This window comes from Eptesicus fuscus, chromosome 6 (assembly GCF_027574615.1).
Source record: "Eptesicus fuscus isolate TK198812 chromosome 6, DD_ASM_mEF_20220401, whole genome shotgun sequence".
Classification (NCBI taxonomy): domain Eukaryota; kingdom Metazoa; phylum Chordata; class Mammalia; order Chiroptera; family Vespertilionidae; genus Eptesicus; species Eptesicus fuscus.
Genome location: NC_072478.1, coordinates 51,524,955 through 51,539,128, shown reverse-complemented (window position 1 = coordinate 51,539,128; position 14,174 = coordinate 51,524,955). Strand labels below are relative to the sequence as shown.

General features: G+C 43.3%; 1 protein-coding gene across 1 annotated transcript in view; it reads left to right on the top strand.

The window, feature by feature from the left end:
• FHIP1A (FHF complex subunit HOOK interacting protein 1A) overlaps window positions 1-14,174 on the top strand; it is a 202,400-nt gene that overhangs the window by 171,420 nt on the left and 16,806 nt on the right. The window contains exons 8-10 of the mRNA XM_054717689.1: window positions 2,334-2,501; window positions 6,197-6,276; window positions 13,568-13,758. Coding sequence (XP_054573664.1) covers window positions 2,334-2,501; window positions 6,197-6,276; window positions 13,568-13,758 — 439 coding nt within the window. The remainder of the gene's footprint in view (window positions 1-2,333; window positions 2,502-6,196; window positions 6,277-13,567; window positions 13,759-14,174) is intronic.

Genomic DNA, 14,174 nt, shown 5'->3' with positions numbered 1-14,174 from the left:
GGCAGCCCTCAAGACTGAGACTTATATTCTGGAGAGTTGATTGCTGTGCTTTTGAGCTTATTAAGGTCGTGTGTAACTGAGGGGTCGGGGGCACGCTGATGCTGCGTTGTTGGTGCCAAGGCAGCTCCCGGAGTTCTGCATGAAGGTCCGCTCAGTAGGGAGGATGAAACTACACGCCCATTTGGAGTGATCAGTGCTACTTTTTTTCTAGTGATCAAAATGTTAGGGAGTTGGACTTTTGCCTAAATGATTTGGGATTCAATTTCTGCAGAAGGACCCCGAGCTTGCCATAGTGGAAAGGGTGTGAGCTCATGAAACTACCTGTTAGGTGTTATGGGTCATTCCCCTCCGCGGCGTCCTCCCCACACCTCCCACCCCCCACCGCCACCCCCAGCTACTTGGTGACATCTGTTATTTTATGTCTTTATTATAAATGCCCCCTCTCTCTGGGGCCTTCAGGACACATGCAGAGAAGAGAGAAGAATTAAAAATGAAGCTCAGCTCTGGTCAACGTGAATCACTGGGTCCTTGGGGGATGTCACTTATGCAGGAGGTATTTATTAAGTGCTGCGTAGGTGCTAGACCAGTACATCGCATTGGAGTAATAAGGAAAAAGACAGCCTGTGTCCCAGCACAGGACTAAGTGCCAGGAGCCAGTAACTACAGAATACTGGGAGACACAGGATAGAAGCAGCTTGTTTCAGAAGCTGGGGCAGCCCACGAGAAGCACTCTTCTCAAGGTAATTTATTTGCTAAGCGGTTGATACTTACATTTCCTTTGCTATATTTGGGCCACAGAGAGCCTTTTAAAGTGGCTCCGATGACACAGTGGCTCTCACAACATTGGTGCTGAGCTGGTGGGGGAAGGGTGTCTGCCCTCTGAGGTCTTTCTCAGACCACCCAGGGCACTGCTGGTGAGTTGTCAATGGGTTCTGAGAGAGCGGGTTGACATGCAGTGTGCAGGCATGCCTTGCTCAGCAAAAAGAAAACAGGCACAACTGACTTGGCAATTTCTTACCCACCTGGACTCATTGACCTAGAATATACCTAAGAACCAAGAAATTTGTGGAAGTAATTGAAGCCATAATGCACAGATGTGTCCGCACAAGGCCCATCTATACGTATACAAGCGGATTTGGAGATCTAGTTTCTAAACTGCTTTGTGGGTTTTGAAAGCAGAAAATTACAAGGGGAAGAGAAATGTACATAAAAGGAATGGCCCAGTGACAGTATGATAAAGTGACAGTTACCCCTTTCAAAGGGAGAAATAAAGAAGATGGAAAACTGAAAAAGAGAAGATGTAATCCCACTGAAAGTATCGCCGGCCATTTCCTGAGTCATCAGGCAGCGGAGATGGCCAGGAGTTCTAGGGCATGGGATTGGAGTCAGAAGCTTTGAAGTTTCCCTAGTGATTTTCATGCGTCCCTGTTTGCGTATTTCTGCACTACAGACCATAAGGCGATTGATGTCCCCTGTTCAGCAAGAGATGTGATATTCTGCTTTTAGGAAGACAAATGTATGCTAGCTCTTAAAATATTCCCAGTCACAATGATAATGTTAATTTCTTGATGCTTTAAGCAGCACATCCTCAGCTCTTTGAAAAACTTGGCTCTTTAGAGCATTCTGTTTCCTGAAAGATTGGAATTTTACTGCCTGGGGAAGATCACACCACGTAGAAAATACTAATTTGTATTATAAAAAAGCCACCGTTACTTTATAAGCCGTAAACTCTTATAGCAGATTATAAGTAACACTTTATGCATATTATGCAGTGACTTGCAACTTTCCAGAAACATATCTGAATATCCGCATCCCTTTGTGTCTTCCCCTCTCATTTGCCATTTGTTAGCCATATTATTTTGTATGTTAGGTCATATGTATAATCCATCTTCCCGGCCGAAAATATCTTCTTAATGTTTTCAGCTCCTAATACATAGCAGGTCTCAACAAATACTTATTGAATGACTAATAATGAAACAAGTTATGCTGAGCTATCTAATTACTCCTTTGCTGACCATGTAAATACTTTCCATTATCTTTTTCCCCTCTGAGATTACATACTGAAATCTTTATGGTGTGTGAACTGCATTTGCTGATTAGAGTTGTCTGAACATTGAACAGCTTCTTTATGCCTTTGCTTTTCCCTTACTGAACTAAAGGGAGGAAGCAGCATGAGGTGTTGTCGAGTGTGAATAGGTTACGGGCTTCAGATGAAGCTCTGAGGTGTGTTCTTGTGGCAGGAGTGTCCTTGCCTTGATGGGGTCACTGCGGTGAGGCATGTATCATAGTGTCAAGAGGATGCTCACCTGTGCTCATGCTGTCGTTGGTCCCAGGTGACTGTGGAGGAGGTCATGACCACAACCGCCTACTTGGACCTTTTTCTGCGTAGCATCTCCGAGCCAGCGCTACTTGAGATCTTCCTCCGTTTTATCCTGTTGCACCGGCACGAGAATGTTCACATCCTAGACACTCTCACCAGTCGAATCAACACCCCATTTCGGGTAAGATTTCAGGAGAGTTCATTTTGGAAGAAGATTATGAATATTCTTTTTTTTCCTCCCCCCACCCCTACCATTTTTTTTTTCTTGCAGCCATTACCTTTTCTACTTTGGAAACAGAGAATGCATTTTGCTCTTAGGAGTCCTTTTGACAGGGTGGTGGCACTTACTGCCTTTCATAGGACATGTTTCTCAGTTTGTCTGGGTTGGCACTTTCTTCTGTGGAACTAGCAGAATGTGCTTCGGAGGAGGCACGAAGCAGCAGAACATATGGGTGTGAGTACAGGCAAAGCCAAAGAACCCGAGTGTAGCAAGTCTGGATGTTAGAGATTATATTTCTGTCCTCAAGTATTTTGAAATGGAAGTCTGGGCAGTTGTGAATTTAGGAAGTCATTCTTCAGTTTGAAGTTCTGATCAACTTGGAAAATCCTCTTATACTATTACTATTGCCCTTTGCAACCCCCCTCCTCCACCAAAGGCTATCTCTATTTAATTACAATTATTGTTTTAAAAGTAAAAGAATAATAACTCAATGGCTTATTGAGTTTGCAACATATACATACATATATAATATGTATAATAATAATAATAGCACAAAAGGGGAAAGGATAGAGCTACATAGGAGTAACATTTCTCTATTCCACAGGAGCTAATTTAGTATAAATCTGAAGTAAAGTCTTGATAAGTTAAGATGTATATGGTAAGGCCGAGAGCAACCACTAATAAAATAACTTTAAAAATATAGTGAACCCTGGCTGGTATGGCTCGGCTAGCTGGAGCATTTTCTCATATGCCGAAAGGGTGCAGGTTTGATTACAGTCAGGGCACATACCTCGGTTGCCTGTTCAATCCCAGTAGGGGTGAATACGAGAGGCAAGTAAGTTATCAATGTTTCTCTCTGTCTCTCTGTCTCTCTGTCTCTCTCTCTTTCTCTCTTCCGCTCTCTCTAAAAATCAATGAACATGTCCTTGGGTGAAGACATCCTACCTTATAATAGAGAAACATGCAAATTGACCGCACCTCCGCTACGCCCACAGCCAATCAGAGCGAACAAGATGGCGGTTAATTTGCATATGCGGGCGCTGAGCAGCCTGGGTCCAGGAAACATCCTCCAGACCCAGGCCGCTCCTAGCCTGTAGGCCCGTGCTTAGGTCCTGAGCGGCAGGGGTCCCAGAACGCCCCCTGGCCACTCAGAGCCTATGGGTGTAGGTGCCAAGCAACCTGGCGGGCGGGAACATCCCCACGTCGCTATGTTCTGCCCCGCCCCCAGCAGCTTGCAAAGGCTCCTGCACAAAGCGGCGGTTTGGGGCCACGCCCCCAGCCAGGCGCCCAGGACCAGGGGCTGCCGCTGGCCTCTGGGGTGTGCCGAGACCCTGGCAGCCACCGCTGTGTGCTGCCCAGGGTCCCTGCAAGCCCCGAGCCTGAGGCCCATGGTCAGGCTGGCTGCTGGCCTTGGGGCATTTGGAGACGGGGATGTTCCCGCCCCGCCCCAGAGGCTTTCCAAGCTCCAGCACCAAGTGGCAGATTGTGTCCATGCCCCAAGCCTAGCCCCTCCACAGGGGGATGGCTGCTGGCCTCTGGGGTGTGCGGAGACCCTGGCAGCCACCACCGGGTGGCAGGGACACGCCCCTAGCCCAGTGGACACAACCCAGGGGCTGCATGAGCTGCAGAGGATACACCTTTTTTTAAAAAAATTTTTATTGATTTTTATTTTTTTATTTTTTTACAGAGAAGAGGGGAGAGGGATAGACAGTCGGAAATATCAATGAGAGAGAAACATCCATTAGCTGCCTCCTGCACACTCCCCACTGGGGATATGCCTCCAACCAAGGTACATGCCCTTAACAGGAATCAAACCTGGAACCCTTCAGTCTGCAGGCCCACACTGAGCCAAACCATTTTGAGAGTAAATACCTTTTCTGACAACTCATTGGCTAAGCTCCCTATAGGCACCAATTGCAGTATTCTTGGTAATTTGGGTTATAAGAATCCAAGAAGGTAATCTAGGGTTTTTCCACCACACTCTTGAAGGAAAAAATGAAGGTCCTTTGAGGGGTCCCAGATTGGAGAGACTGCAGGCTGGGCTGAGGGACAACACCCCCCGCTACCTCCCCTCCCCACCATGCACGAATTTCGTGCACCGGGCTTCTAGTATATATATAAATTATTAAAGGAATAAAAATATTATACTAGGGAAAAATATTCACTTAATGCAAAACAAGTCAGTAAAAGACGAATAAGAGAATAAAAAATCGTAAGACATATAGAAAACAAAAAGTAAAACAGCTGACAGAAATCCAATTATAACAATACTATTAAATGTGAATAAGTTAAAAACTTAATCAAAAGGCAGAGATTGTCAGACTGGATAAGAAAAGAAGAGCCAACCATATGCCATCTACAAGAGATACACTTTAGATTCAATGATACCAATAGATTGAAAGTTAAATTTCTAAACCTGAACTGAACCAAATAATTGATAATACACAAAGAATAACCTTTAGAAAGAATAAGTTAAGTTTATGGGACAATACACATACTCTAAAGATAAAAGCTTAAATAGCTACTATAGTTTACCAAACTGCACAGTGTTGGTCAAAGTGTATAAATTTCCAGCTATAAAATGAATAAATTCTGGGGATCTAATATACAGCATGGTGGTTATAGTTAACAATACTAGATTATATTCAGTATTACCATAGTAACCCTTCAAATCAATGTCTAGGGTGCACAGCACTGTGTACTTGTCTTTTTTTTAAATTTATTTATTAAGGTATTACATATGTGTCCTTATCCCCCTGTACTTGTCTTTTTGTCATTGAGTTGTAAGAGTAAACAGAGAATGAGTATTCAGACTGTCTATTCTCCTATAGTATTTGATTAGAAAGCCTAAACCTGGAATTAGGCCATGATGCAGAATTATCCTCCTACAAAATACCTGTTTGCTCCTATTTCTAATCTGTAAAGATCCAGATAAACCTGCCCCTATAACTCTCCAATGCATGCATCCTGTACAAAGAAGGAGAGCCTGAATTACAATTACTTACCTGGCCTGATAGAATGATAAGCGCTTACTCCCAAAGGGGCATGACGGTTTTATAATATACCTTTGGGTTTCTTTCCAGTTTGGTTGTGTAGCTTTCCTTTATGGAAATCAGAGAGTGAGAGAAGTCTTATTTCTTTGTGTGTGTGTGTTTTTTTAATGAACTTCTTAGGAAAGTGTATCATCACACCCTCAACACAACTGAAAATGGAACGGAGGAGGTTTGCCCCAAAGCCACGAGGAGCTGTGGCTCAGGGCTGAGAATTCGAGAGGGAAGTTTGGCCAGAGCATATGCAGTTTCCTGTTAGCCAGGCCTTGTAGATAATGAATGTCATATCTGAAAATAACTTAGGCAAACAGGTGACAAGCAGCATCTTTATGTGGGTCTTAAACAGGTGGCACTGTGAGGGGGGCATTTTGTAGGGGGGCAATTCTGCATAATGGTGTAATTCCAGGCGTAGTCTTTCTAATAGAACCCTACAGAACCGATAGCCTGAATACCCGTAATGCACATTCTCTGTGGCAGCAGCATGTTTCATCAAAACTGCTGAATAAAAGAGGCCATTTTATTTTGTAATTCTGATTTATTTGCCATCTGTGGAGAGTGGAGCCGTCCTTCCAATATCTGAAATAGAACGTGTTTATTGTTCCCCAGCTCTGTGTGGTGTCCCTGGCATTATTTAGGACTCTCATCGGTTTACACTGTGAGGACGTGATGTTACAACTAGTTTTGAGGTGAGTGGCCATCTTTTGTTCCCTTTAAAGAAAAACTCACTCTGTACTCTTGCTATTATATATTTCTTTGGTAACATAAGCTAAATAGGGGCTGTGCGAAGAAGAAAGGAAATCATCAAGACCAGTCAATTTAATTTCTGCATTATTTCCCAAGGTTAATTTTAGTTTTATTGTTTAAAGTTTTCAGGGGGCCAAATACATTATGTTACAAATATGCTCCTGCAAAGGAAAGGTAGGATGTTTGGAAATTTTCAAAATTATTATAAAAGCTTTTCTGAGGCGTGGCTGAATGTCTTTTTCATAAACAAGGGGACCTGTGTTATTTGGAGGAAAAAACCAAACTTTTCTAAATATGAAATGCTGTTGATATATAGTTCCTGTGACTATTGCTTTGGTAATGGTACAAATACAATGTGCACTCTAACCTGTATGTATGTTTCAATTAAATTCAGTAAATATTTAATGAGTACTTTCTGTGTACAGTTCAGAAGGGAGTAAGGTGTGGAGCAGATGAGTTGGAAGGACTTACTTATGTACAAGGTAGAAAAGGTGTGTCCTTCAGGGGCACCAGTGGGAAGGGTTTCATCAAGTGGCTGGTATTTGATGCCAGGTGTTGGGAGTCAGAGTGGACTACTATTAAAACAACATTAATTTGGTCATTTGGCAAGGGCACTCAGGAACCCCGAATCCTGTCTTGGCCCAGGTCTGCCTCTCCTTCTGGGGTCCCCGAGGGCAGCAGCTGCTTCTGTAAAGGAAGAAAGGGAGGGTTGCTGGGGTCTGCGCTCCATACTCCCCTCTGGTGGTGCGGAAAAGCCACCCGGTCCTGGGCATGTCCTCCACCTCCCCCCTCCTTACTGGGTGACCCCTCTCTGGAAATAGGATGGAAGAAGCCAGAGCAGAGGGAAAGGAGGAGCCGTGGACTGCCCGGGCCCCCTTGTGGTCTTTGATACAATGTAGGTAGAATGGGAGATGGCATTCCAAGTGCATGTACCAGCATTTCCAGAGGTAGTTCTTTGGAAAAGGAAGAGGATGGGAGTGTCATCATGAGGACAGCAGCATGGCATCGCTCCAGAGCTAGTTAGAAATGCACATTCTTGGCTTCTCCCAGAGGGGCTGGCTCCGCCAATTGGGGGTGGGCATGTTTTACAAACTCTCCAGAGTATTCTGATGGCTGGCTAACCACTGGCTGAAGGAGCAGTGCCCTTTAGCTGTAGCACCTGCAAAAGCGAATGATAAAAAACAGGCAGGAAGGTTGGTGGTGGCATCGTGGTGGAGGCCTTCAGAGTTATCCCGTTATGGGAGAATATCACCTATTCATTTTCTATGTTTAAAAAGAGTTTTGGACTTTTTAGTGGTTTAGATCAGGTCATCAACAACCACTCTTGAGGCATTAGCAAAGAACAAATCCTATCAGGAGTGAATGCCCGGGGTCATCTGGGTAGGTAGGGCATTAGTTATCTGTTCCAGAGAATTACTTAGCTCCCCATCAAATCTCTACTGATATGACAGAATGCATTAGCAACACTGGCAGAAATCCGTCAGAGCAGCTTGTTAAAGCCTTTTCTATTCCCCAAAATAGACTTTGCCTCCAACAAGGGTAAAGCCTGATTATATTTAAATGTTAAACTCTCCAATACTGCTTCTCTGAGGCATGAAAAGCAGGAGTCTCTTTTAGTGTACCTGGATGCCTGGCCCCGCCCTGGAGGGGCGGAGCTTCCCCATACGGGGGCCACCTGGCTAGCTGAGCCAGGCTGTGGAAGCTGGCTGTCTGCTTTTACAAGGTGGCCTCTCCTCACCTTTTGTCTGCTTATAAAGTGGTGTTTGCTAAAAACTGTCCTTAGAGATGATATTAGTTAAGGATTTTTGTTGTTGTTGTTGAAACGCAGATCTGTACCTTATGACGGTGAAGAATTAATTAGCTCATGGTTGAAATATGTACATGCTCAAGTCAGGACTAGTTATTTCCTGGGTAAGGAATTACTAGAAGAGTGCATGAATAGAATAATGGAAAAAATCCCAACAAAGCCATCCTAGGCTTCCTTCTTTGTTTCTTTGATGATGACATGATGATGATGAAGAAGAAGGTCGCCTTTTATTGAATGCTTTATTTCTAATTCTGCTGCACTGCCTGGGGGAATCCATGAGAAGAGCAAATAGAGGACTTACACAGAAGTCGGGCATGTAGGAGGGACCTGGGCAACCTCTACTTCCTGGTCTCTGCCCTCTCTGCCCTCTGAACTACTGATTTCCCCCCACATTTAAAATTATTTATAATTGTGGAACATGCACATAACCATTCCCCGCCTAACTATTTGGAAGAGTACTGTTCAATGGTACTAAGTACATTCACGTCGTTATGCAACTATCACCACCATCCATCTCAGAACTGTTTTCACCTTGCAAAAGTAACACTGTAATTATTAAGCAATAACTCCCTATTTCTCCCTCCCCCTAACCCCTGGCAACCACTATTCTACTTCCTGACTCTATAAATTTGACTACTCTAGGTACCTCATATAAGTGGAATCAATAGTGTTTGCCTTTTTGTACCTGACTTACGTCACTTAGCATACAAGTGTCTTTAAGGTTCATCCATGTTGTACCATGTCCAATTTTTTTTCCTTTTTAAGGCTGAATATGATTCTATGGTTTATACCATATTTTTAATTCATCCATCTGTTGATGGGCACTGTGGATTGCTTCCAGTTTTTAGCTACTGTGAGTAATGCTACTGTGGGTGTACAAACATCTCTTTAAGACCCTGCTAGCAATTCTTTAGGTATATGCCTAGAATGGAATTGCTAGATCATATGGTAATTCTACTTTAAATTTTTTTATTGTTTTCCATAACAGCTGTACCATTTTACATGCCTACCAACATATGGATTTCTCCATATCCTCACCAACATATGTTATTTTCTTTTAAGAAAATAGTTTTAATCAAACAAAAATGACAAGCAGATTTGAGAAAGAACCACCTAGAACTCTTAGAAACAAAAACTGTAATTATTAAAATGAAGAAAGCTGAGTGTTTGGGATAAATAGTATTTAAGATACAGATTAAGAGAGACTTAATGAACTAGAAGATAGATTGAGGAAGGTATTAAGTTTGCAGCAGAAAGAGATATAAAGAGATAAAAAATATGAAAACAAGGCTATGAACAGTGGAGGCAAGATTCCAGAGTGGGAGTGAACTGCTGATTTGACTAGACCTGTTCTGGTTTTGGAATTTGCTGCCTCATAAGGTTTTTAGAAGGATCAACTGTGGTGATATCTGTGAAAATGTGTTGAAATGCTATAAGGTATTGCACAAATTTAAGGAAGTGGAATTTTCTAGAAAATCATTTTAAACTAATGAAAACAATGTCTCTTCTGATTTAGAATCTATACCAAAAGCAAGAATAATGAAAAGTCCTTATTCCGTTATTCATTTGAACTTTATCTTAAGGGACATAAAAAATAGGTTTGTAATCTATTCTTTTGTTGTTGCCATTGCTGTCACTCAAGTGTACACGATGAATTTGTAGATCTGGGAAGCAATAGAGCAGTGAAGATTATGTGAATCCTTTTAATGGAGTTATTTGTTGTGTGATAAATAAATAATAACTAGACATCGATTTCGTTGTAACCCGAATACTCTTAAATATTGACATCTCAAAGTGATAATCCAATTGCAACTAATATCCTTCTTTCAGTTAGCAAAATATCAGAAAAGTACATTGAAATAAGATACTCCCCAAAGAGAGGCTATTTTAGTGAGCAGAAAACCAAGGAGAAATTATCCATCTCCATGGATGTGACATGTGATAGGCCAAAGGCAGGCAGAAATGCTGAGGAGCAGTGAAGGGAGAGATCACCCCCAGGTTCCTGGCGCTTCCCAGTTTAGGCAGAATTTAACTGCTTAATCTTCCGGATGCCATTGATGAATGTTCTGGGTAGGGTGTGTGTTTTTTTTCAGAAGTGCTGGTCCATTGTCAGCTTTACGAACTGCATTGCCTGTTGTGTTCAGATAGAGGCTGTTTTGTTCAAAGAGCAGCTGTGTGTGCACTTCAGGAACATTTCCATCTAGCACAAGAGTTAGGTGTCTGGAGGGGGGTTTGGGGGGAATGCCAGCCAGCCTAGGGTGGGACAAATAGGAGAAATGTGGCCATACTATCTTTGAAAATAGAAGGATAGTTTTTGAAATTCGTTAACGTTGCTTTCTAAATGTTTGTCTAGTGGTCTGTTATTCAGGTCATCGTCATCATCCCACAAGAAGCACCTTGTTTACGTCATTGTACTGCACTGTTTTGTTTGTTTTTATTGTCGATGGAGCAATAGGCAATATGTGTGCTTTGATATTGACTGGTTGTCATTGAATTGTTTCAGAAGTGATGATGACTTGTTTTAATGAGTGATACCCAGGAGAAGAGAAAATAGACAAGGGGTATAGAGAGTTGGGGAAAAAATGAAAAGAGGGAGGACAGTATGGACAATATATATTTTTCCTGCTATGTTGTGGGATGGCTTTGAGTAATCTGGACTCCTAAAATCATATATTTATTATTTTGTGATTATATTTATGACTTTCTGAATTTAAATAAGACTCCTAAACAAAATAAGTAGAGTAAAAATGAAAAGATAGTCTGATGAGAAATACTTATACTAAATTCCTCAGTGACTTTTCTGCTACTGACAGCCACTTCATTTTGATATTTGACATTTGTTCTGTTTCTTTCTTTTTAAAAATTAAAGTATAGTTGGCATACAATACTGTATTAGTTTCAGGTGTACAACATAGCGATTCAACATTTTATATCTTATGATGTGATCACCACACTAGTAACCATCTGTCACTGTTCAAAGTTACTCACTATTATTGATTGTCTTCCCCTTCACCTTGTCACTCATGTCCACAATGCTTTCCCCTCTGGCAGCCATCAGTTTGTTCTGTGTTTCTATGAGTTTGTTATGTTTGGTTTATTTGTTTGTTTTGACTTTTAAAAAAATTCAAGTATAAGTGAGATCCTATGGTATTTGTCTTTCTCTGTCTGACTTACTTCACTTAGCACAATACCCTCTAGGTCCATCCATGTTGTTACAAATGACAGGATATCATTCTTTTTTATGCCTAAGTAATATTCCATTGTGAATATGTGCCACATCTTCTTTATTCATTCACTAGAGGCCCGATGCACGAAATTCGTGCGGGGAGGGGGGGTGGATGTCCCTCAGCCCAGCCTGCACCCTCTCCAATCTGGGATCCCTCGAGGGATGTCTAACTGCCCGTTTAGGCCTGATCCTGGTAATCTGGGACTGCTGGTTCCCAACCGCTCACCTGCCTGCCTGCCTGCCTGATTGCCCCTAACTGCTTCTGCCTGTCAGCCTGATCACCCCCTAACTCCTCTGCCAGCCTGATCAACACCTAACTGCTCCCCTGCCAGCCTGGTTGCCCCCAACTGCCCCCTCCCCTGCTGTCCCAGTCACCCATAACTGCCCTCCCTTGCCAGCCAGGTCACCCCCAACTGCCCTCCCCTGCAGGCCTGGTCACCCCCAACTGCCCTCCCCCGCTAGCCCGATTGCCCCTAACTTCCCTCCCTTGCCAGCCTGGTCACCCCTAACTGCCCTCCTCTGCCAGCCCGATTGCCCCTAACTGCCCTCCCCTGCAGGCCTGGTCACTCCCAACTGCCCTCCCCTGCAGGCCTGGTCTCCCCCAATTGCCATCCCCTGCTGGCCCGGTCACCCCTAACTGACCTCCCCTGCCAATCCGGTTGCCCCTAACTGCCCTCCCCTGCAGGCCTGGACCCCCCCAACTGCCCTCCCCTGCAGGCCTGGTCCCTCCCAACTGCCCTCCCCTGCAGGCCTGGTCCCTCCCAACTGCCCTCCACTACCGGCCATCTTGTGGTGGCCATCTTGTGTCCACATGGGGGCAGCCATCTTGTGTGTTGGAATGACGGTCAATTTGCATTTCACCTATTTATTATATAGGATTTATCAGTGGATACCTAGGTTGCTTTCCTAACTTGGCTATTGTAAATAATTCTACAGTGAACATTAATTTTTGTTTGTCTGCTTTGTTTTTTTGTGTGTTTTTAAAAAATCTTTCTCTGTAAATGATGGAAAGGCAGAGGGTCAGTGTACAGTTTTCCTGCCCTTCCCTCTGGAATAAGCCTTCATTATAAAGACACAGTAGAAGTACTGCATTAACTGTGAGGGGGTTATTCATTTGAACTGATTCTCCCACTTGTTGTAGACTCTCTCCTTCAACCTACAGGGGATCTTCCTTTATTTAATTTACTCAGAAGAAAATTCTTCATTTCTACTGAAAGCATGTGTTTGCAAAGTTATAAATTCCCAATACCTCTTTATTCTAATATAATTTCAAGCTACACACTGGTAATATTTGATAAGTAGCTTTATTAGGTTTGATCCAGTGTACCATTTTTTAAAAATATTTCAAACTAAGAGTAGAAATCCATGTATATCAACTTAAATAATGAAATATGCTTGGTTTGAACACGCTTTCTTCTCCCCACAATGTGTTCTAAGGGTGTCAGAAACAATTGCTCAGATTTTCTTGTCTCCACAGTCATGATGATACTAGGATGCTTTTGATCCAACCAAAAGTGTTTTGTGTGAAATGGGGCCCTCAGGGAGTCTTTGGCCACCGAATTTTCTCATAGTCACTCAGGAGAATATGGGAGAAGACCTGTACTATGCAGCAATTCCACTGTCCTCCAGTGCCCACTAGGAGGCAGAGTTCCTAGGATTATATTTCAGAATTATCGAAAGAGGTCCTTTGCTGTGAGAGCACGTTGTATTGAGGAGGCAAATGCCAAGATAACTTACTAAATGCTACTTCTTTAGTAGAAGTCTGTGAGCATGGTGAAGGGAGAAGCTCTGTCTTGGAGTAGGTAGCCTGGAAGCCTTCCTGGAAAAGGTGACACTGAACCTGGACTTTGTAGGACGACCAGGCATTTGTCAGGCAGGGAGAGCACCTTTTGGGTGAAGGTCACAGTGGGTACAGAGGCACAGAGGCAAAGAGGAATAGGATAGCAGCTCCATTAAGAGATGAGGACGTTTGTGCAACTTAAATTGTGAAGGCCCTCACATGCTCTGCACAGGGGGTTGTTCTGTCAGAAGAAAGAAGCCCTTGACAAATTTTAAGCAAGAGAGTGAACCCTGGGGGCTGGTGGGATAGATGGATTGAGAGTGGGGAGAGGATAGGTCATTAGTCCTCATTATGGCTTTGGGGGCGCTGGTTGGGAACAGACATTGCGGAGACTGAATGCCGCCCTCTTTGTCATTCCAGGTACCTGATCCCTTGCAACCACATGATGCTGAGTCAGAGGTGGGCTGTGAAGGAGAGAGACTGCTACTCGGTGTCTGCGGCCAAGCTGCTCGCCCTGACCCCAGTCTGCTGCTCCAGCGGGATCACCCTGACACTTGGGAACCAAGAGAGGGATTATATCCTCTGGTCAAAGTGTACGCACGATAGTTCAGGTAGGAACTTGCTGGTGATGATCTTTAAACAAAAGGATGCCAGATTCCGTCTCTCCTAGGGATATGGGTCTCTGAGAAGATGGAGAATAAGACAGTGAGCTCCATGTCTTTTATGAATGTTTCGTTGGGGGTCCTTTTCTGTGTCGTAAGGAGTTATGACACTTTGTAATTAGTGTTCATTTTCATGCCCAGCTGCCACCGATTCCGTGCGCCCAGACTTTTATTTTAACTAGGATTTCTAGTGTCGCCCTCAGAATCCAAATGTGAAGGAAGACACATACCACTATGTCTTCTAAAACAAAATAGGGGCGAGGGATGTGGAGATGGAAGAACTAAGATAGAATTAGCTCTTATTTTAATTTCTGAAATGGCCCATTTGTGGACGCTTGCCTGTCAATAACGTATCACCATAAAAC